Genomic DNA, 23,528 nt, shown 5'->3' with positions numbered 1-23,528 from the left:
CTACTGTCTTTGTATCTCTGGAGTGAGACCAATCATAAACATTCATGAAAAGAAAGAGCAGTGATTCATCACTGTAAAGTTTCCTTTCACATTTCTAGAACTAAATTCTCTTAGAGTTACGGTGTTAGAACATATTTAATTCTTACAGTGTGTTCATGTTCATTTTGGGGTTTCTTGTTCAGAATATTAAAGAGCTTGAATCCTTTGTTTGGAGGAGCCATAGACACAGTCTCCATATTAGCTGGCTATGCTGGTTATCCTGAAACTTGGTATAGTCTGACCAAAATAAAAATGCAGCACAAATGAAGTCCCAGTTGAAAGACTGTGTACTTCAGTTTGGGCTTAATACAGACAGAAAAATACTATTACGTTTATATAGCTGAAGCAGCTATAAATGAGGAAAGAATAAAAAGAAATTTTGTATATTTTGTGGAAGAGAAAATATTAATTCATTTCATTCAATGAAATTATTTCATTTTGAAGATAAAACTCTTTTCTTTTTTAGGCTTATGTGGTATTTGTTTCAACATTAGGAGGAACATGGCTAGAGAAAAATTTTGCTGCCTTTCTTTCTCATATCCTAAGCCTTGTGTCACAGTCACACCCTAAAGCCACCCAAACTCAGACTGATGCTGTCTGCGGTCGCCGTTGTGTTTCATTTATCCTTCGAGCTACTATAGGAGGTCTTCTTGGAGAAAAGGCTCAAATTGCTGCTGCCAAGGATATTTGCCAGGCTATCTGGAAGTTAAAGAAAGTCGTGGGTATGGATCTACTAAGACAGTCTGTTTTAACAATGCTGAAGGAATTGTCCTTTTGGAAAAGCTAGACTGGTATATGTTACTATATTAATACAAAAAAACACTTTTGTAATAGATGTCAGTTGTTTTAGGGTAAAGTTGTCGATACATAGATGAGACATAAACTATCTAACGTATAACTATCGTGTATATATATACAAGTCTTAAAGGCTGGTGATAATAGTTCCTCAGAATTCATAATCTTCCTCTAGAGGTTGATACAGTGTTTTCAAAACAATCAGTTAATCTCAGGGGCACCTGGATGGCACAGCCAGTTAAGCATCCGACTCTTGATTTCGGCGAAGGTCGTGATGTCAGGGTTGTGAGATCAAGCCCGGCGTCAGGCTCCTCACTGGGCTAGGCGTGGTGCCGGCTTAAGATTCTCTCTCCCTTTCCCCTCTGCCCCTCCCCCCTTAAAAAAAAGAAAAAAACAATCAGTTCATCCCAGTTCCTGTACTATTTTAAGTCCACTCTGTTTATCTTATATACCAATGAAATTGGAATATTTTTTAGTTTTCTATGCATTCTCCCTTTCAGTGCCACTTGTAATAGTAATTAAGGGATTGATGGTCAGGTTGCTTGAATTAAATTGGTTGTATTAGTTCAATTCTTTCTCAATTGATGCAAGTCCCCATTGTAGTATTTCCTTTAACTGCCTTAAGGGTTTCATGTATAGAGAGAGGAGGTATTAATTTTTGCCTTTATATTTTATGCTCCTTTTTTTTTTTTAAAGACTTTATTTATTTACTTGACAGAGAGAGAGAGAGAGCACAAGTAGGCAGAGTGGCAGGCAGAGGGAGAGGGAGAAGCAGGCACTGAGCAGGGAGCCAGACGTGGGGCTCGATCCCAGGACCCCCGGATCATGACCTGAGCCGAAGGCAGCCGCTTAACCAACTGAGCCACCCAGGCGCCCCATGTTTTCTGCTCCTAACACCTACCCCCTATAATATATTTTAATAAAACACTGACAAGTAGTTAAATCTTATGCTTCTATCAGATGCTGTGATGAATGACGGTAATGTGGAAACCCGGGTTGGCTCCACAGATGTAACAGCCAGCCAGCATATGCTGGTGTGTGCTTTACAAGAGCTTGGAAATCTCTTATACAGTCTTGGCACCACAGTTGCACCTTTACTGCAGGATTCAAGTGCAGGTATCTGTTTTTGCGACTTGTCTGAATACCTTGTTTTTACTTTTATTCTGGACAACTTTCTTCTTAGGAAACAAGTCTTTCTCATATAACTCATTTATTATAGATTCCTCTATAGATTTGTTAGAGATGTTTTATGATATAAATATATCAGGATTATTAAGAATATGTGTATATTTTAGTTTTTTCATTTATAAAGGTTGTTCACTAAGTTACCCTCTAGTCCTCCCTTTCTGGAAATATTTAAGATAACGTGGAAAAAATGAAAAGCAAACCTGAACTCTTGTCTCTCATCTGCAGTGAAAACATTAATTTCTATATGATACAAGTAATTCACTTCCTCAAAGGTCCTTTCAAGCAGTCTCCATTTTCTTTTTCTTGGAAAATTAATCACTTTGAGAGAGAATTCACATACCGAAAAGTTCACCCTCCCTATTTCTCCTTCCCCCAGCCCCTGATAACTACTAATATATTTCCTGTCTCTATGCATTTGCCTATTATGGACATTTCATATAAATGGAATCATACAATATGTGTCTTTTATTTCATCATTATAATAAATCAGTTTTGATGGCTTTTGTCATTTAACTGTGGTACGTATTTCCTGCTGACTGAAGCTGGCATTATATTTGTTTTGTAAGCTCTTTATCCCATATAATTTAGCAGCCAACATGAACTGTTATGTATTTTGATGAAGTTGTATGTTGAATTACAGCAAATATAGACTTTTATTCTTACTGGTATCGGTACTCCATTGTCTTCATAATTGGTTAGTAGCCCATTGAGGACCTAGGAAAGCCTCAGTTTTGTTCAACATTTTGTTCTCAGGCAAAAGTGTTATGGTACATAGGAAGCCTACTAATTATGTAGATAAATGTGCCAAAAGGGATTTTTTAAAAAGAGGAGGGTGGAGCATAGTGTGACATTTCTTTTTAAGGTGTTCTTGTTATGTATTAATAATTTTTAATTCCTAGTACCAAATGAATAATGGTCTGAAGATAAAAAAGCAGAACATTAGCTTATTTAGGAAATAAAATTTTGTGTGTGTGTATTAATTTAAATCATTTTTCATATGAGAAGTAATTCTTGCATATAAAAATCCTTTAGGGGTGCCTGGGTGGCTCAGTTGGTTAAGCAGCTGACTCTTGACTTTGGCTCAGGTCATGATATCAGGGTCCTGAGTTCAAGCCCCATGTTGGGCTCCACACCAGGTGTGGAGCCTACTTTTTAAAAAAAAATCATTTATAATTATGTATCTTTTTAAATCTTTTTTTTCTATTCTGATTTGGCTTTTGATAAAGATAATACATTTTATATCCGTGTGGCTGCTTATTCTTTTGACTATTTTTGGCTAAGTGAATTTATCCGTAGAGCTAAGTCTTTTTTTTTTTTTTTCTTTTGTCCTTCTAGGTATTCTTGACAGTGTCATTTCAGTTATTCAGCATCCTAGCATTTCTGTTCGACTAGCAGCAGCTTGGTGTTTACACTGCATTGCTGTGGCATTACCTTCTTACCTAACACCTCTTTTAGACCGTTGCCTGGAACGGCTTACTGTACTTAAGTCTTCACCTGAAGCAGTGACTGGCTTTAGTTTTGCTGTGGCAGCTTTGTTGGGAGCAGTGAAACATTGTCCTTTAGGAATTCCTCATGGAAAGGGCAAGGTAATGATTTCATTCTTCATATATGATAATGACATTTCAATTTTTTTCTAAAAACGTAATTGTCTTCGTGTTTATCACCCAGTCAAAGCCATACAGGACAACTTTCTGAGAAAGCAGCTATATTACTTAATTTTTAAATATTATGAAATAATTGCTGTAACAAATAAAGGGATAGTTAAAAGTGTCTTATCTACACTTAAATGGGAATATTTTCTGTGCTTTTTATTGGAAATATCTCCATTTAGTAACAGAATTTGTTCCTGGAGGCTTTATTTTGCTATATAATTAGCTCTGCCATAGAAGTGCATTTAAAATTGCATTATAGGGACGCCTGACTGGCTCAGTTGGAAGGCAGCTATGCTCACCACTATACCACCAACGCATGACTGGCTCAGTTGGAAGAGCATGCAACTCTTGATCTTGGGGTTGTGAGTTTGAGCCCACATTGGGTGTAGAGATTACGTTTAAAAATGAATAAATTAATAAATAAAAATTAAAAATAAAATTGCATTTAAAAAAAATAGCATTGTAGAGGACAGAGCTGCAAAGAGCTGTAGCTATAAAATCAAGAACGTTAAGTATGTTACATTTGAATGGAAAATATCACTATGGGGGCGCCTGGGTGGCTCAGTCGGTTAAGCATCTACCTTCAGCTCAGGTCATGATCCCAGGGTCCTAGGATCGAGTCCTGAGTTGGGCTCTCTGCTCAGCGGGGAATGTGCTTCTCCCTCTGCCTGCTGCTCCCCCTGCTTATGCTCTCTCTGTCAAATGAATAAAATCTTAAAAAAAAAAAAAAAAAATGCTTAAATCCTCACTCTGTCCAGTGACAAGACCTAAAGCAGTGACAACCTGGTAGCAAGGAAAAGCCCTAGCACCCAGATTATGGCTCTAAACATCATTTTAGCAAAAGGCAGTCAGGGCTCCATGAAGGAATGGCTGGTTTCAGATCTGGGGCAGGAAAGGCACAGTGTAAACCTGAAATACCTTGTCATGCCAGAGAACAAGGAAGTCATCAATGACTACTGTGTTCATTTTAAAAGGATACAGAAAGTAACTTAAGGGGCTTCCACTGACCAAAGTGGGATAATGTGTACATCAAAAAAAGATAACGACAACAGTGGATTGAATAACTAGGAATTGTGAGTTATCAGAGAATGTTGTTTGACCATGAAGCCTTCGTAACCTAGGCCTTACACACATATAAGTACTTTTTTTAAGGTGTTATTTGTTTGAGAGAAAGTGAGCGGGCGGGGGGGGGGGGAGCTCAAGCGTGAGTGGGGGGAGGGGGAGAGGGAGAAGCAGACTCCCTGCTGAGCAGGGACACACCTCCTCCCTCCACCCACCCCCTACCCCCGCCAGATCATGACCTGAGCCGAAGGCAGACGCTTAACTGACTGAGCCACCCAGGCGCCCCCATATACATACTTCTTAATAAATAAATCACTGTTCCTTGCTTTCTCATTGTCACTCCTATGTCATTGGTAGTATTATAATATATCTGCCGTTTAACCTTTGCAGAAGAATGTACCATTACTTCAGAAGTTGTAAAACTATTTTGAGTATTGCCAATGTCACTTGAGTAAGGTGATTGACGACTAACATTCTGTCATATGTTTCTAAAAGAAGAATTGCCATTGCCTGTATTTAATTAAATATCCTCAGATCTTACTAGTTAGGCAGAAAGGATTGTTTTATTTTATCCTTGTTTTTATTGAGTGTTATCAAGTTATTATCAAGTTGTTATTCAAGTAGTCCTAAGTTAGTAATAAGTTGGTTGGTTGTTTTAAAACTGTTTAGAAAATTTATATGCCAACTTAAAATACTTGCTGCTTTTCTAGAGGTGTTTAGTAACAGATGTTTTCTCAGACATAATAGATGCCTCTTGGCCTCTCTACTGTATAAGCATGCGTTATCCATAACGTATGAAATAATCTGGTTTTTCCTCTTTTGTTTTGCCTATTTTGTAGACTTAAAATATAATACTTTTATGAATCCCACTCTGAAATTCACTTCAATATGAGACTATTTTAAGTACTTTTAATCTCTAGTATACTGCCTCTAGAAAGATTATCAGACACTCAGGTATCAAAATGGTATGCAAATTTTTAAAAAGGGAGATTCCTATAAGGAAACTTTCTCTGGTAATTACAGATTTAAGATAAATGCTTAAAACTAAAAGTAAATTCAAATTCTGCGCACCTTCACTTGAACAGTTGTACAGTGGCATAATATGTGCTCTGCAAAGAATTACACGGTTTCTGTATAGAACCTAATATGCCAGTATTTAACCTAAATTTAATTTTTTATAGTTTTCTCTATGATGTTGTCCTGTGGTGTAGTCTACATGAATGAGAGTCCTTTATCACTTACATTCGTTATATGTAAGGGTTCATTTTTTCAAGAGATTATTAGTTGCTGTCTTTTGTCCAGTAACCTATAAATTGATATGCTTCTTTACCTTATTCTTCTGTATGTAAATAGATTATTATGACATTAGCGGAGGATTTGCTCTGCTCAGCTGTACAAAACAGTCGTCTTTCAGCTCAGCGCACACAAGCTGGATGGTTGTTGATTGCAGCTCTGATGACATTAGGTAATAATAGTCTGTGGAAGGTTTACATGACTATGCAGTACTCTGTGTTTTCTGAATGTAAAATACTGTAATGTATGATTTGAGGAGACTAATTTTTAATTTGTACCAGAATTTATCCACACAAACATTTTTCTTCTAGCAGTTACCTTAGGAAGCCATATACTTACTCCATTCCTCAAAATGTTTTCAGATCTCCTTATTTGAGATTCTTTTCAAAACCAATTTATGAGGGACACCTGGATGGCTCAGTCGGTTAAGTGTCTGCATTTGGCTCAGGTCATGATCCCAGGATCCTGGGATTAAGTCCCGCATCGGGCTCCTTGCTCAGTGAGGAACCTGCTTCTCCCTCTCCCTCTGCCTGCCACTCTGCCTATTTATGCTCTCTCTATCAAATAAATAAATAAAATCTTAAAACAAAACAAAACAAAACAATTTATGAGCCTTAGGTAGGATAGGCCAATTTGATTACCTTTCAGGTTTAACTCTGAATGACTCTGACTTTTCCAAAAATCATTCACATCCATCTTCAGAAAAAAAAATTTCCACAATGAAGGGTAGGCAGGAGAACATACCATAGCCTGTGACTCCAATTCTGTAATTGTTTTGAGAATTGGTAATATCAATAAGGCAGTTGAAGGGAATAGGGCTCACTAAATTATATTTATTAAAAATCAGTAATTATTTTATGGTCATGACTATTGTGTTTATATCCTATAACTTTGAGACCCAATTTTATTGCTTTATTAAAGTTATATTTTAAATCTATTTTATAATATCATTTATTGCCAAGATATAAAATTGGCTGGATTTAACCAGTAAATCATTTTGACACCTCTGAAGTAATTTGATTTAAAAGGAGCTTAAATTAATCACAAATGAAGAACCACTTTAAATAATGTTCTTGGGATGATTAAAGAGGTTTATTGGACTATGTCAGGGTTCAGCCTATGGACCAAATTTGGCTTGCCAATTCTTTTATACAGCCTCTGAGCTAAGAAGAGTTTTTACATTTTTTAATGGTTTTAAATTTGGACCCTGGCATACGTTGTCATTTCACAAAGTGATGGGAAGGAATAATATGGCCAAGCCTTTATTTGCTTTTGGCTGGGTGTTTCATGCCTGCCATATTGATGATCTTGGTTAATTAAAGGAGAAAATAAACTACTTAATAAATGCAGTATTTCAAATAATAAAATTTTTCAGAAAAAAGTAATTCTATCAGAAGACTACAAGAAATCCCTTCTCTTTTAAAGAAAGAGATTAGGGGCACCTGGGTGGCTCAGTGGGTTAAGCATCTGACTTTGGCTCAGGTCATGATTTCAGGGCCCTGGGATTGAGTCCTACAGCAGGCTCCCCACTCAGAGGAGAGTCTCTTTCTCCCTCTCCCTTTGCCCCTCCCCCTGCACATGCAGGAGCTCTCCCTTCCTCTCTCTCAAATAAATAAAGTCTTTTTTAAAAAAAAGATTAGTGGGTGCCTGAGTGGCTCAGTTGGTTAAGCGACTGCCTTCAGCTCAGGTCATGATCCTGGAGTCCTGGGATTGAGTCCCACATCAGGCTCCCGGCTCAGTGGGGAGCCTGCTTCTCCCTCTGGCCCTCTCCCCTCTCATGCTGTTTCTCTCTCTCTCAAATAAATAAAATCTTTTTTTAAAAAAGATTAGTATATCATATTTTATTGTATATTCATAATCAACATAAAAAGATTAAAATTTTAAATTAATGTTTTAGGGCACCTGGGTGGCTCAGTCAGTTAAGCATCTGACTCTTGGTTTTGGCTCAGGTTATGATCTCAGGGTCCTGAGTAAATAAATAAATCTTAAAAAAAAAAAGGAATACCATGGAGATGAGGCTGAGCTCTTAAAAAAAAAAAATTCCAGTCAGATGTATCACATCTGATTTTTGACCTGGAACAAGTTGCTATCAACTTCCTGAGTTTTAAAGAGTAACATTTTGGGTTCTTTAATAATTGACAAGTTGAATAAATTACAGGTCCTGCGGTTGTCAGTCATCACCTTGCTCGAGTTCTGCTGTTGTGGAAGTGTGTCTTTCCAGTGTCTCCTAAAGATCTGGAAACAGAAAAAAGCCGGGGAGATTCATTTACATGGCAGGTAACCTTGGAAGGACGAGCTGGTGCACTCTGTGGTAGGTAAAGTTTAGTCTTTTTTCTCCCTTTCCTTTCACTTTTTCCCTCACTCTTTAACTTTCCCATATTTATATCTTTATTGGTGAAAATATTTACTTACAGTGATTTTTGAAATTGAACATAATTAATTAGTGATTAGAACAGATACGTGATAAACCAGATTTTTTAGAATTCTGATCCTTAGGAAAATGCATGTTTTCTTAGATGTAATCTAGTTGAGAACCTCCAAGATTGCTTTGTCTTCAGTAGGCATTCAAGTTCTTTTTTTAGAAATATTAGGCTTGGATTTAATTAGCATTGATTAAGTATGGTTTCCATTTAGTTTTTTATATATGAAAGTTGTACCCTTCTATAGTATATGAACCATTAAAAAATAGTATCTACCATGACTATTTGAACTAAGGAAGTGGTATTTCTGGAAAGACATGGAAACATTGATTTTGGTTTTATTTGTTTATTCATGGCATTTTTACTCTTAATAAAACAATTTTAAAATCTTGAAATTCAGTCTAACTTTAAAATATTAAAACTACATATTAAATAATTCCTTATAAAAACTTACACGATTCAGGTAACATCTGTAAGAACCGAACAATGCTGGCTAAAAAAAATGTCATCATAGTTCTGCAGAATTCATGTAGAACTGGCAAACTTAAGGTTCTAAGGTAATTTTTTCTACTTCTGAGCTCAGGGGTTGAGTAAAAGCCAGAAAAGCAGCATTTTGTTAACTTGCTTGTTGGGCATTTTTAGTGATTCTAGAAACTGTTTTTTTACCTTGATTAGAGGTAAAAGATATTAGCTTCCTTTTTATGAGAGAGTTTCAAGATTTTTTTTTGTTTTTAGCACATTTCTTTATTCCTCTAATAGAAATACAAATGCTGTACCATTAATGAATGCTTTTTTTCATGGTTCATTACATTCTGCCAAGTAAAGAAGTCTGTTCTATTTTTCAGCTATCAAGAGTTTTGTTTCCCACTGTGGTGATCTCCTTACTGAGGAAGTAATTCAGCGTCTTCTTCCACCACTTCCTTGTGCTGTGGATTTGCTAACTCAGTAAGGATCTGCTATTTAGATTTGATAAAAATTTTTAATAGCAATCTTATCCTCTGATCATGTAATATCTGTTTAGTACATTCATAAGGCCAAGTTTCTATGGTTGGTGAATGATATTCCTTTTGTAGTCGAAGGCAAACATTTAGTTATATGATTTTTTTTTTTTAGGCTAGGAACTTGAAAGAAAAATACATATTAAAAGGGAAGGAAAGTTACTTGGTGGATATTGTATCTTCCAAACAGTCAGATTTAACCAAGAAATTAAATATTAAGCCTGTTAACCTTTTCAGGTATGCGTTTTATTGGTTTGTTAGTGCTATTCTGTGTTCATAAGAACCAGATGCTTGTTAACAATTTTAGTTTTTTGTTGTTTTTATTTTTCATAAATTTGACTTATGTGATAAGAAAACATAGAGAAAATCCAGTATATGTCATGAGCACTTGTAATTTCCAAATTAATGTATAGTTTTAAAATATTTAATGATATAAAATTTAGTGTATTACAGAAAAATAAATCTAAGATATGGCTTATAAAGCATAATGAAATGAACACCTTTGAATCCAACACAACTAGAGCAGGGGTTAGCAGATATTTGCTGTAAAGGGCCAGATTGTGAACATCATAGGCTTCGCAGGCCGTACAGTCTCTGTTGCATCTACTCAGCTCTGTTGTAGCTCAAAAGTAATCATATATAATCTGTAAATGAGTGAATGTGGCTATGTTCCAGTAAAACTTGATTTACAAGAACAGGCAGTGAGCCAGGTTTAGCTACCCTTAACAAGAACATTAATGATACTATTGAAGTTATCTGTGAGTTCCTGTCTAATACCATTCTTTCTGCTTTACTCTAGAGGTGATCAGTATCCTGATTTTTATGGTTGTCATTCCCTTGCATTTTTTTTTTGTTTCAGGGGTACAGGTCTGTGATTCATCAGTCTTACACAATTCACAGCGCTCCCCATAGCACATACCCTCCCCAGTGTCCATCACCCAGCCACCCCATCCCTCCCACCCCCACCACTCCAGCAACCCTTAGTTTGTTTCCTCAGATTAAGAGTCTCTTATGGTTTGTCTCCCCCTCTGGTTTCATCTTGTTGCATTTTTCCCTCCCTTCCCCTATGATCCTCTGCCTTGTTTCTCAAATTCCTCATATCAGTGAGATCATATGATAATTGTCTTTTTCTGATTGACGTATTTCACTTAACATAGTACCCTTTAGTTCCGTCCATGTCATTGCAAATGGCAAGATTTCAGGTTTTTGATGGCTGCATAATATTCCATTGTATATATATACCACATCTTCTTTATCCATTCATCTGTTGATGGACATCTAGGCTCTTTCCATAGTTTGGCTATTGTGGACATTGCTGCTATAAACGTTGGGGTGCACGTGCCCCTTTGGATGTAGTGATCCCTTGCATCTTTAAAAAGTGCATCACATATATATGTTTCCCTAAAGAGTGCATTGTTTAGTCTTGGTTTTGATCAGGCAAATGGTATATTGTTTCTGAAACTTACTTTTTTACTCATCATTATGTTTGTAAACTTCATCTATGAGTAAGTTTGTTCATTTGTTTTGGTTGCTATATAGTATTTAATTGGGTGTGTATTTAGCAACTTACGTACTTCTGTCATTGAAATATCCAAATTCTTGTATGTTTCTGTCAATACTATATGTGAGTACCCTTTGAGCCACTTCTTCACTAACACTCAGACATCATTCCTAGCCTATCCAGTAGGTATAATTGGTATCTCATCATGATTTTAATTTATATACTGATTCCTGATTGTCATTTTATATATTTATTATTCCTCAATATTTCCCCTTCTAGGAATTCCCTATTCGTGCATGTCTTTACCTATTTTTAGGTAAAATAGTTTTCTGAATTTAACAGACATTCCTAACTTAAATATCAAATTTATCAATCCTTTACTTTTTGGGTAGTACTTTCTGCCTTTTGGTTTAAAGCAATCTTTCTTCAGTGGCACCTGGGTGGCTAGATGGTTAAGCATCTGCCTTCAGCTCAGGTCATGATCTCAAGGTCCTGGAATCGAGTCCGACATCGGGCTCCCTGCTCAGTGGGGGGGGTCTCCTTCTCCCTCTATCCCTCCCCCCGACTCATGCTCTCTGTCTCTGCCTCTCTCTCTCTCTCTCAAATAAATAAAATCTTAAAAAAAACTTCAGAATTCTGAAAAATAGACTGGACCTGGTATTTTTGTTGTGGGAATTTTTTTTTTAACTACATATTCCATTTCCTTAATTGTTCTGACTATTCAGGGTCTGATTTAGGGGTTTGTTTTGCTTGTTTATTAATTAGATTTTTTCTAATGATTTTCCCAATGCATCTTTATCTTCAAATTTTTTGGAATAAAGTTCTTCATGGTGTTACCTTCTTAATCTCTGCTATATCTATAATGTCTCCTCCATTCCCATTAAGTTTTCATTATGCCTTCCCTTTTGTTTTTCCTGATCCATCTCTTGAGTAGTGTATCTATTTTATTAATCTATACAAAGAATGACTTAGTTTATGTTGAATTTTTTTCCTTATTGTTTATTATTCCTGTCTGCTCTCTTAAATGCTTATCTTTTTCTAACCCCTTAGTTTGAATGCTAAGCTCACTGTATTTCTTTTAATTCTCCTAATAGAGGCTAAGGCTACAAATTTCCTACTAAGGTTCCAGTTACTGAATCCTTAAAGTATTAATATGTATTGTTTTCATTTTTTCAGTTTTAAGTATTTTAAATCTTACTATAATTTCTTTGAGTTGTTTAGAAGTATGTTTATAAATTATGTATAGAATAGTTTTTAGTTTATAGTTTTGTTAGTGATTTTCAACTTAATTGAATTGTATTTAATGAATATGATTTGTATATTACCTATACTTTCATTTTTTTTTTTAAGTTTATTTATTTAAGCAATCTCTACACCCAACATGGGGCTCAAACTCACAACTCCAAGATGAAGAGTTGCATGCTCTACTGACTGAGCCAGCCAGGAACCCCTATTACCTGTCCTTTTAAATTTGTCAAGACTTACTCTATAACAAATGTATTTTGTTAAAAGTTCTTTGTTCCATCTATCTTCACTAATTTTTTATCTACTTAAGCTATCAGTAATTGAGAGTGATGTGTTCAACTCTTCCACTGTGATGGTGGGTTTATAATTTTTTTCTATGGTTGTATTAATTTTTGCTTTTTCATATTTTGAGACCATTTAATTGGGTACATAGGATTATAGAATTATATCCTCCTGGTGAATTGAATCTTTTATATTTATACAGTATACAGATAATTCTCTATCCTTCATAATGCTTTTTGATTGAAGTCTAATTTATGGATTATTAATATGGTGATATGTCTTTTTTCACGGCACTGTGTTTTTAGTTTTATCTCATAAACTGTGTATAGTTGGAATTTTACAGTGTCTGCTCTAAACCAGCAATTTGTTGATTTCTCTATCCAACTTGTTATGTATTTTGTTGGTTTGTGTCTTTTAGTAATTCTAAAAAAGTGGCTGCTACCTATTCAAATATTGTCATTTTCCATTCTTTTTAAACTTTTGGGGTTCCAAATAGACAAATTTTACATCTTTTCATTTTGTCTTCCATGTCTCCTATTCCCCCTGCTTGTGTTTCCTCTCACTGTGTCTCTCTCTGTCAAATAAATAAAATCTTTTAAGAAAAAAAGAGATTTTTATTTTATCCACCCATAAGCTCAGTACACATTCTTGTGTTGGTATTGGTATTAGTGTTCCCACTCTGATTTTAGCTCATATTTTGTTTCATGCTTTTTATGTTTGTTTGTTGGAGGGGCATGGAGGTATAGCCTAGGAAAGGTCCCTTTCTGCAAGCCTGGCAATGTAAATTATCTTTTATCTAGGATTTAAGTATATATATATATTTTAAAGATTTTATTTATTTATTTGACAGAGAGAGAGATAGTGAGAGCAGGAACACAGCAGGGGGAGTGGGAGAGGGAGAAGCAGGCTTCCCGCAGAGCAGGGAGCCCGATGCGGGGCTCGATCCCAGGACCCTGGGATCATGACCTGAGCTGAAGGCAGACGCTTAACGACTGAGCCACCCAGGCGCCCCTAAGTATATTTGTAGCTGAAGGGCCTTCAGAGACTCTGATGCACCCTCCTAATAGAAGCAGAAACCACTAGCAATGCTTTCTTAAATTCTTATTTGTTTTGAATAAAATCTTACTTTTTGTAAAAAAAAAAAATACATGCACACATACCCCTCTGAACTAAATTTTGTTGTATTAAACCAGGTAAATATTGTGGAATTTTTAAAAATATAATTCATAACTTCTTAACATCTTGTTAATATGATTGAAATTGTTTTTATATGTCATCTGTAATTTTCTTTTTTTTATTTATTTGCGAGAGAGAGAATGAGAGACAGAGAGCATGAGAGGGAGGGGAGGGTCAGAGGGAGAAGCAGACTCCTTGCTGAGCAGGGAGCCTGATGTGGGACTCGATCCCGGGACTCCAGGATCATGACCCGAGCTGAAGGCAGTCGCTTAACCAACTGAGCCACCCAGGCGCCCCTCATCTGTAATTTTCTTATCTGGTTTTGGAAAAATAGAAAAATGTAGTGGATTTATTCTTCCATAACTAAAAAAATTCTACCTAGGTTTTAGAAATGTTTTCTTTATGTTGTTAACTGTACTGAATGATATAAACTGGTACCAACTTTTAAAAAATACAGTGACACGGGCACCTGGGTGGCTCAGTTGGTTGGGCGACTGCCTTCAGCTCAGGTCATGATCCTGGAGTCCCGGGATCGAGTCCCGCATCGGGCTCCCTGCTCGGCAGGGAGTCTGCTTCTCCCTCTCCCGCTCCCCCCTCTCGTGCTCACTCTCTCTCTCAAATAAATAAATAAAATCTTTAAAAAATAATAATAATAAAATATTAAAAAATAAATAAAAAATACAGTGACAACTCAAAAATTAACTCATTTCTGGGGCACCTGGGTGGCTCAGTCGTTAAGCTTCTGCCTTCGGCTCGGGTCATGATCTCAGGGTCCTGGGATCAAGCCCCACATCGGGCTCCCTGCTCCATGGGAGGCCTGCTTCTCCTTCTCCAACTTCCCCCTGCTTGTGTTCCCTCTCTCGCTGTGTCTCTCTCTGTCAAATAAATAAAATCTTTAAAAAAAAAATTAACTCATTTCTTCTAGAAACTAGAAATAGTATTAGTTTCCCAGAAAATATAAATGAATAAAAACTGCCAGAATTTCTTAGAGTACCTGGAAACCTCATGCTGTGACAATTTAGTGGATTTATTCCACTGGCACACTAAAGTAATTCCATTGTATTTCTGTGTTGCTAAAACGATGGAGACCATATTCCATTTGATAACATGGTACCTTGCAAAGAGCAGTACTCCTTTAATATTTGTTAGACAAGTGAACATCAGTAAAATGATGCCTTTGTACCAGTAGTGGTAATGAACAGAAGATTAAAAAGTACATGAAAGTGAAAGAAAGAAAAGATTTTGTGATTGAAACTTTTAGGGAAACATTGGCTTGACTTATGCTTTATTAAAAATGAATTTGGGGGTACCTGGGTAGTTCAGTCAGTTAGGCATCTGCCTTCAGCTCAGGTCATGATCCCAGGGATTGAGACCCACATGAGGTTCCCTGCTCAGCGGGGAGTCTGCTTTTTCCTCTGCCCCTCCCCCTGCTCATGCTCGCTTTCTCTCTCTGTCAAATGAATAAATAAAATCTTTTTAAAAATTAAAAAAGAATAAAAGAGAATTTGTTTTATGATCTTTGCATATTTTGATGCTTTTTTTTCCTATTTGGTGATGGTATTTCGGATCAAGTTTCAAACCAAAACTTGGATTTTACCTGCATATTTATGTTTTCTGTTTGTTTCCTTCCATATGATTCCTTTTCCAAATAATAGACTTTTGTTTGTTTGTTTTACAAATGCCAAGTTGTAAATTGTGGAATTTAGTAAGAGTTTGTTTTTAGACAAAACACTGATGGCCTTAGAGATCTAAGTTGAATATATAGTTTTGTTGTATGGAGTATGATAGGAAACATAGTAGAATAATTTCCATGTATGACACATATAATACCTCTTATAACTTATCATCACAGTATTTTTTTAAATGCAAAAAAAGAAACATAAAGGAGCACTAATGTTTGCTAATAATACGTATAGCTGTTTTATATGTCAACCTATATAACTTACACATTTAAGATATACTGTTTCTTTTATTTTAAGGCTTTCTTCAGTGCTAAAAACATATGGAAGCACTTTGAAAACACCATCAGTAGTTTATAGGCAAAGGCTTTATGAATTACTGATTTTATTACCTCCTGAAACCTATGAAGGTATGTGCTTTAAACCAAAACATTTTACTGTTTGTGGCTAGGACAGTGCTGGGAAAGTAATACCCGAATGAATGAATGATATGGCATTTATTTAGTACCTTATTTCTAGGAGGTTTAGGGAGTTCAGTCTTAACTATTGTATTCATCATAATACGGTAAATAAAGTAAATTTTTTTAAAAACCTACTTTTTAATGTCTTGCTTTCTTTTCTCCTCTGGGGAAAAAAGTCCCTAGTTCCACCGTGTGGAAGAGAATGAGTCACAAAGATTGGTCTTGATTCTACTCTAGGGTTTCCTTCTACATTGATGATCTACTGTACGCATTCTGTTTCGCTGTTTCATTCTTCGCTGTGCCCAAACAAAAGTTTAATACTGAACTATCAAGGTATAATTGATTTTCTAAAGTTTAGAGTGTAGATTTTGCCTTTATTGGGTTCAAATATGACCTTAGATTACTAGTTTACTATGATTGTTAACATAAACTTGTCTTTATTTTAAAATTAGCCCTACAAACTTTATATTGCCGCTGCTAAAGTACTCAAGATGCATGTTTTAAGAGGTGAAAGTTGTAAATGGTCTCCATTGAGAACTTCATATTTTTTTAGTCTTAATAGTTTCTAGCCAAACATGTTGATTTTTCAAATCTGCTTCTTGTACAAATACATTTATTGGCTTATATCCTTATTTTACAGGTAAATGCAGTATCATATATACCACAGTAGTTCAAAATATTAACCTGTAACTTCTGTTTGGCCTTTATTATTATATGAGTGGTATTATTATGTGAGTGTGGTACTGCCTTTCTTCCTGGTTCACAAATATACCTAGCAAAATGTTTGATACAAAGTAATCATTTAGTATATGAAGAACTGGAAAAAATTGGGTGATTGTCATTTCTCAGGAATTGTATCAAAAGAATCATTTCTATATGCCAGGCACTGTGATAGAAATTGTATATATTATCTCATTTATCTTAGAATAATACAGTGAGCTGGTTACATTTTCCTTATTTGACAGATAAAGGCATAGAGAAGTTACAAAAACCAACTCAAGAACATATATGCAGTAAATAGTGGAATCAAGATTATAGATCTGCTTCATGCTGTGCTGCATACCTATTTATAGGTAACCTGCAAGAGACTTAACAGTCAAGGCTTAGTGATAGGTCCTTCTCATTGTATACTCTCTTAGTATATAAGAGCTACCTGCTAGATATAAAAGCCCTAGAGATAATTTCTGTGTTTTATACCTCTGATAGCTGTCAGGTCCTGGCAAAAACAATTCCCTTTAGATATTTATATCAATTTTACCATATTTTAGAGTTTATTTTCAAACTACAGATGAAAAAAAATGATTTCTTTTTCAGGTCTTCATTAAACATCTAAGAATACCAGAATTTCAACTTAAAATCTACACTGTATCTTCTAATAAATGATAATATAAGTCTGCCCTTAAAAGACTTAAAAAAACAAAGTCTTGTACTTTTTTCTCAGAATTGGAGTTTGGGAATGCAGTCAAAAGTCCTAAAGGAATAATGAATATAAAGTGTATAGATTTTAAATCAGTTCCAGAGTGTTCACTGGGAGACAAAGTCAGGAATTACTATAAACTTCTTGAAAAATAGAATCTATATTTACCTTCTTTATCTTTTTCATGTTTATTTATCTAACATTACTTAAAGAAGAATTAGTTCATAGAAAAATGAGAATATGGAGGTATTAATAGTTTTATGTTTCAACCAAAAAAAATAATTTGCCATTTCTTGGCTATCTTTTTTCCATCTTTAAAACTATAGAAATAAAATTAAGGATTTTTTTCCTTAAAGACTTTTATTTTTTTTTTTAAGATTTTATTTATTTGACAGAGACACAGCGAGAGAGGGAACACAAGCAGGGGGAGTGGGAAAGAGAGAAGCAGGCTTCCCGCCGAGCAGGAAGCCTGATGCAGGGCTCAATCCCAGAACCCTGGGATCATGACCTGAGCCGAAGGCAGATGCTTAACGACTGAGCCACCCAGGTGCCCTTAATTTTTTTTTTTAAGATTTTATTTATTTATTTGACAGAGATCACAAGTAGGCAGGCAGGCAGAGGGAGAGGGAGAAGCAGGCTTCCCGCTGAGCAGGGAGCCTGACGTGGGGCTCGATCCCAGGACCCCAAGATCATGACCTGAGCCGAAGGCAGCCACTTAAATGACTGAACCACCCAGGTGCCCTAAGACTTTTAATTTTTTTTAATGGCATTCTATTTAATAGATTTATGTGTATGGAGCATAACAGTCAGAACTTTACCATTAAAGTATCAACTGACATTTAAAATAACGGCTCATCATACAATAATAACCTATAGTAATTTCTGAATCTTTTAACACAAAATGAAATAGTAGTCTTTAAAATTATACATCTCATTAATTCAAAATATGGCTAAGTAACAAAACAAGTTTAAAGTTCTGATGATATTGGTTGGTACGATGAGTTGTCAAAAAGTAAGTTTACAAGACAGAGTAAGAAATTGCTTTTGTTAATGGGACCTATTTTTAAGAATTTAAATGACTGGTTGTCCAGCAGATGCAGACGTTTGTCGTAGGAGTGACTTAGTTTTCCGAAGTTTGTGGAGTAAAAATTGGGTTCTTAGTTTTTATTTCCTATTTTAGTTTTGTTATGGACCTTTCAAGTGTTTTAATTTTCTCCACGCTGGAAATTGCTCCTCCTGGAAATTTCTACAAAAAAAGCATATTTGCAGAAGCGCCTGGGTGGCTCAGTCAGTTAAACATGGAGCCTGCTTGTCTCTCTCCTCCTGCTCCTCCTCGTACTCTCTCTCAAATAAATAATGTTCCCAAAAAAGCGTATTTGCATTTTAAAATGTAATCATTCTTAAGCTCAGGGACTTTGAGGTGAGCAGTCACTTTAAATGAGAGAGAGGAGTGCGCGCCTGGGTGCCTCAATCGTTAAGCATCTGCCTTCGGCTCAGGTCATGATCCCAGCATCCTGGGATCGAGCCCCACATCGGGCTCCCTGCTTCGTGGGAAGCCTGCTTCTCCCTCTCCCATTCCCCCTGCTTGTGTTCCCTCTCTCGCTGTGTCTCTCTCTGTCAAATAAATAAAATATTTAAAAAAAAAAAAAAAAGAGACAGGAGTGCCTGACTTGCTCAGTCCATGGAGCATGCAACTCTTGATCTCAGGGTAGTAAGTTTGAGTCTCACATTGTGCACAGACATTACTTAAAAATTAAAAAAATCTTAAAAAAAATAAAATAAGGGGTGCCTGGGTAGCTCAGGTGGTTGAGCATCCAACTCTTGATTTTTGGCTCAGGTCATGATCTCGGAGTCATGGGATCAAGCCCCACATTGGGCTCCATGCTCAGTGGGGAGTTTGCTGGAGATTCTCTCTCTCTTTCCCCTTTCCCCCCTCACCACACTCTCTCTCTCTGTAAAATAAGTAAATCTTTAAAAAAAATAAATGAGAAATAGAGAAACTGTTTCCACACTTAGTTGTAAATATCTTTGAAATGGCAGGTCAATATGATAATGGACCAGTTTTTCAAAATGTATATATAAGAGAAACAACCATGTGCTATCTCATGTCTTTTTTTTTTTAGAGTGGAGGGAGGGGCAGAAGACGGGAGAGAGAGAATCTTAAACAGGCTCCACACCCAGCCAGCTCCGAGCCCGGAGCCCAACACAGGGCTCAGTCTCACAACCCTGATGAGATCATAACCGGAGCCAAAATCAAGAGTTGGTCGCTTGGGGCACCTGGGTGGCTGAGTCGTTAAGCGTCTGCCTGCAGCTCAGGTCATGATCCCAGGGTACTGGGATTGAGCCCTGCATCAGGCTCCCTGCTCAGTGGGGAGTCTGCTTCTCCCTCCCCAACTCCCCCTGCTTGTGTTCCCTCTCTAGCTGTCTCTCTCAGTGTCAAATAAATAAATAAAATCTTTAAAAAAAAAAAAAAAGAAGAAGAGTTGGTCGCTTAACCACCTTAGCCACCTAGGCACTCTGCACGCGCCCCCCCCCCATGTCTTATAGAAGATTGCAGTGCTGTCTATAAACTAGGATGGCCCCCGAAACACAAATAAAATGGATCCTCTGTGGATCCAAGTTCCAAGTTGTTAATCTGTAAAAAAATACAGACGATAGAGGAACAAATTAAACTGCACTGGGGCATATATTCTAAAAATTCAGGCTGTAGAGACTTCTACAGAAAAACCTCATTTCTTCAAATAAATTACACAGGGAAGGGGCACCTGGGTGGCTCAGTCGTTAAGCGTCTGCCTTGGGCTCAGATCATGATCCCGTGGTCCGGGGACCAAGCCCTGCATCAGGCTCACTGCTCAGCGGGGAGCCTGCTTCTCCCTCTCCCTGCCCCCCACCTCGTGCTCTCTCTCATCATTTCTCTCTCTCTCTCTCTCTCAAATTAAAAAAAAAAAAAATTACACAGGGAAAAGTAGAGGTAAGAACTTTATTTATTTTTAAAAGATTTTATCTGTCAGGGAGCAGCAGGCAGAGGGAGAAGCAGACTCCCCACTGAGCAAGGAACCTGATGTGGGACTCGATCCCAGGACCCTGAGATAATGACCCGAGCTGAAGCCAGATGCTTAACCAACTGAGCCACCCAGGTGTCCTGAGGGAAGAACTTTAGATTGAATGAGACTTAAAATATATCAACTAATTACTACATGTAGACTTCTCTTAGATCTTAATTCAATCAAAATCAAAAACAGGAATTTATGAGACAATTGAAAATTTGAACACTGAATGGGTATTTGATGTTAAGTGTTTTTTAAAACATGATATTATAATAGGATTGTTTAAAATGTCCTTAACTTTCAGTGATACATAAGGAAATATTTATAGATGAAATTATATGCCTTCTAGGATTTACTTCAAAATAATATGGGAGGTAGTGAGATAGTGGATGGAGGTGTAGTGAAACAAAATTGATCCAGCTGGTCAAGATGCATGACAGTCATATGCTCAGGTGGTGAGGAGTTGGGGTATCATAATACTATTATGTCTGCTTGTCTGTATGTTTGAAATTTTCCATAATAAAAAACATGTCAAATGTTTATAGATTTTTTAAGCTATGGTTTTTTTAAAATAAATACAATTTATCTGCTTTTGTATTCATCTTTTTTTATTCTGTTTTTGTTCTTCATGTCATTTTATTTAACATGATGGTAGTATTTATTCAGTATCATGAGGTACACATACTTTGAGATGTCTTTTCAGTATCTATTCTTAGTCTTGTGACCAGTAGCACCAGTTGAGCCATTTGTTTGTAGTGTATTTTTTAAGGATGAGATAAAATCTTTGGCTGTAATAGATTAAAGTTAGCTGATGTTTAGATTAAAGCTCTGCCTGGGTTTTTTGAACCCTGTACTTTAACCAGTTAACTGCTTCTAGTAAATTGCTAATTGCTGTTTTCTGTGACTCAACAGGAAACCTTTGTGCTGTCCTCAAAGAGCTGGCTGCTGACCTGACTGCCTCTGATATACAGGTGGCAGCATCGGCATTTTTACTTCCACCCCTCTGTCATCAGGATGATCTTGTGATATTAAGTCCTCTGCTACAAGAGACTGACCATAGATTTATCGAAGAACAGGTAGAGTCATTTTTCAGTAACTCTTGGGTTGACTCATTCTGTGAACAGTCATTTTGATACCTTATATATATATGTTTTGTTTGTTTTGTTTTGTTTTAGCTCCTGCTTGGTAATGGTATTGCTTGTGGAAGTTTGGAGTATGACCCTTACTCTATTTATGAGAAAGATGTAGAGGGAGATTCAGTGCCTAAGCCCCTACCTCCAATACTATCAGTTATTAGCTCTGCAGTCAAGCTCTTTGGAGTTGTATGTGCTCATGTGGGAGAAGCCCAAAGGTAAATCATCTTTAGTAGTTCACTTATCTTGAAATCCAATATTTAAGGATTGGTCATTGGTTCAGTGAATGCATAATAGAGAACTGATACATAAGAAAAATATCAGAAGATCTCATTAGTGGGGTGCCTGGGTGATGTAGTCGGTTAAGCGTCCGACTCTTGGTTTCTCAGGTTGTGATCTCTTGTGAGCCCTGCATCAGGCTCAGCGCGGCGTCTGCTTGAGATTCTCTCCCCACCGCCCCCCATTGGTGCACGCGTGCTCTTTCTCTTTCTCTCTCTCAAAAAATAGTTTTTATTAGCATAAAAGAGTTCTTACAGATGACAGTTGTAGGTGAGATAAAGGCTCTTGTAATTATTCACCTGGCTAATATTTAATAAGTAATTAAGTCAATGATTAAATTCAGTGATTAAATTAAACTGAAAACTGCTAGGCTTGTGGATATACTACTTTACCCATAATTACCTTATCATCTAGCTGAAAATACAAATAAACACAGTGATTAAAAAAAAAGAACAACAAAAAAATGCAGTGGTATTAGAATTTTGATTTATGAGCTACTGTACAAAGAAGAACACTGGTTTTCTGCTTAGATTAGGTCTCATAAGCTTTCTTACCTTCAATGCTTTGTGGAGCCATTATAGGTCTTTAGTTTGGTGGATTTCAAAAATTAGATTAAAATTGATTAGTCTTAAGTTTGATAGATTTCAGTCCACTCAAAATAAACCTCAGTTTTGAAATATCAAAGACTAAAAATGATTTCTTATTGAGGATGACAGTTTCATAATTGATAATTGAGATAATACCTTTCTTGGAGATAAAAAATACTTGTATCTAGTATCCAGTAAATTGTTTTTATGTGAGATACTAAATGCAATGTGAATTTCTCCCATAGGCTATGCTTTTAACAATTTATAAATTAGTAACTATCCTCATTTATTCATATTCTTTCCTTCCCTCTCTTCTCTTTCTCTCTCTCTTTCACTTCCTCCCTCTCTCTCCCTCCCTCCCCACTCTCTCCCACCCTCTCTTCCTTCCTGTCTGCCTCTAGCATGCTAAACCAAAAATAATAACATGCAACTAGATACATAGCTTTTATATCATTTTATCTAGTTATGTCTTCCAGAGAATATCAGTTAGGTAGGGAATTTACCTTGGTCTCTTTTGATGAAGACTCAAAAAATATTTGAATCTTGTCAGCAACACATTTTTGGGGGGTTTTAAAGTAAACTCTAGTCCCAACATGGGGCTTGAACTCACAATCCCAAGATCAAGAGTTACATGCACTACCAGCTACACCAGCCAGCCACCCCAGGAACACATTTTTGAAGCATGTCTCTGGGTAGTTTACTTTCAGTGGATAGAATAGTGAATAAAACTTGTTTGTTTTTTATGTTGATTGTTAATAGCCTCCTGTCGTTTTATTTTAAACAATGGTAGTATTTGCTCAGTATAAGATATACACAGACACACACACACTGAGATGTCTTTTCAGAGCTTAAATTTTAAAAGATGATGTTTTTCCCAAATTTATTTATAGCCTATAGCTCCCTGTGTATGCTGTAACTATAAAGTTGCGGCTTTAACGTATTTAAGACAATATATGACCAAATTATAAATGAATGCTGTAGCACTAAAAGATGAGAGGAAAATCATAGTAGTCTGGAATATTCGAAGAGGAATTGATAGAGGAGGGATGCCTGAGGTGGCTCAGTTGGTTAAGTGTCTGCCTTCAACTCAGGTCATGATCCCAGAGTCCTGGGATTGACTGAGTCCCGCACCAGGCTCCTTGCTCAGTGGGGAGCCTGCTTCTCCCTCTTCCTCTGTCTACAGCTCCCCCTGCTTGTGCTCTCTCTCTCCCTCTTTCTGGCAAATAAAGAATTGATAGAGGGGCGTCTGGATGGCTGAGTCGGTTGAGTGTCTG

General features: G+C 36.5%; 1 protein-coding gene across 10 annotated transcripts in view; it reads left to right on the top strand.

Moving 5' to 3' along the window:
- HEATR5A (HEAT repeat containing 5A) overlaps nucleotides 1-23,528 on the top strand; it is a 117,819-nt gene that overhangs the window by 31,901 nt on the left and 62,390 nt on the right. For 7 of the 10 annotated variants that reach the window (XR_010405133.1, XM_064570919.1, XM_064570923.1 and 4 more), the window contains exons 8-17: nucleotides 506-761; nucleotides 1,795-1,950; nucleotides 3,358-3,608; nucleotides 6,090-6,201; nucleotides 8,188-8,340; nucleotides 9,295-9,394; nucleotides 15,631-15,740; nucleotides 16,029-16,124; nucleotides 21,168-21,331; nucleotides 21,431-21,606. Coding sequence is in view for 9 of the 10 variants with exons in the window: in XM_064570919.1 (XP_064426989.1) it covers nucleotides 506-761; nucleotides 1,795-1,950; nucleotides 3,358-3,608; nucleotides 6,090-6,201; nucleotides 8,188-8,340; nucleotides 9,295-9,394; nucleotides 15,631-15,740; nucleotides 16,029-16,124; nucleotides 21,168-21,331; nucleotides 21,431-21,606 (1,574 nt within the window). In the remaining variant the exon portion in view is untranslated. The remainder of the gene's footprint in view (nucleotides 1-505; nucleotides 762-1,794; nucleotides 1,951-3,357; nucleotides 3,609-6,089; nucleotides 6,202-8,187; nucleotides 8,341-9,294; nucleotides 9,395-15,630; nucleotides 15,741-16,028; nucleotides 16,125-21,167; nucleotides 21,332-21,430; nucleotides 21,607-23,528) is intronic. The other 3 variants (XM_064570924.1, XM_064570921.1, XM_064570922.1) reach the window with 1 other exon arrangement.

The sequence above is a fragment of the Mirounga angustirostris genome, unplaced genomic scaffold, assembly GCF_029215605.1.
Source record: "Mirounga angustirostris isolate CCGP_5_RB_7025 unplaced genomic scaffold, mMirAng1.0.hap1 SCAF_9, whole genome shotgun sequence".
Classification (NCBI taxonomy): domain Eukaryota; kingdom Metazoa; phylum Chordata; class Mammalia; order Carnivora; family Phocidae; genus Mirounga; species Mirounga angustirostris.
This window is presented reverse-complemented; position numbering and strand designations above follow the sequence as displayed.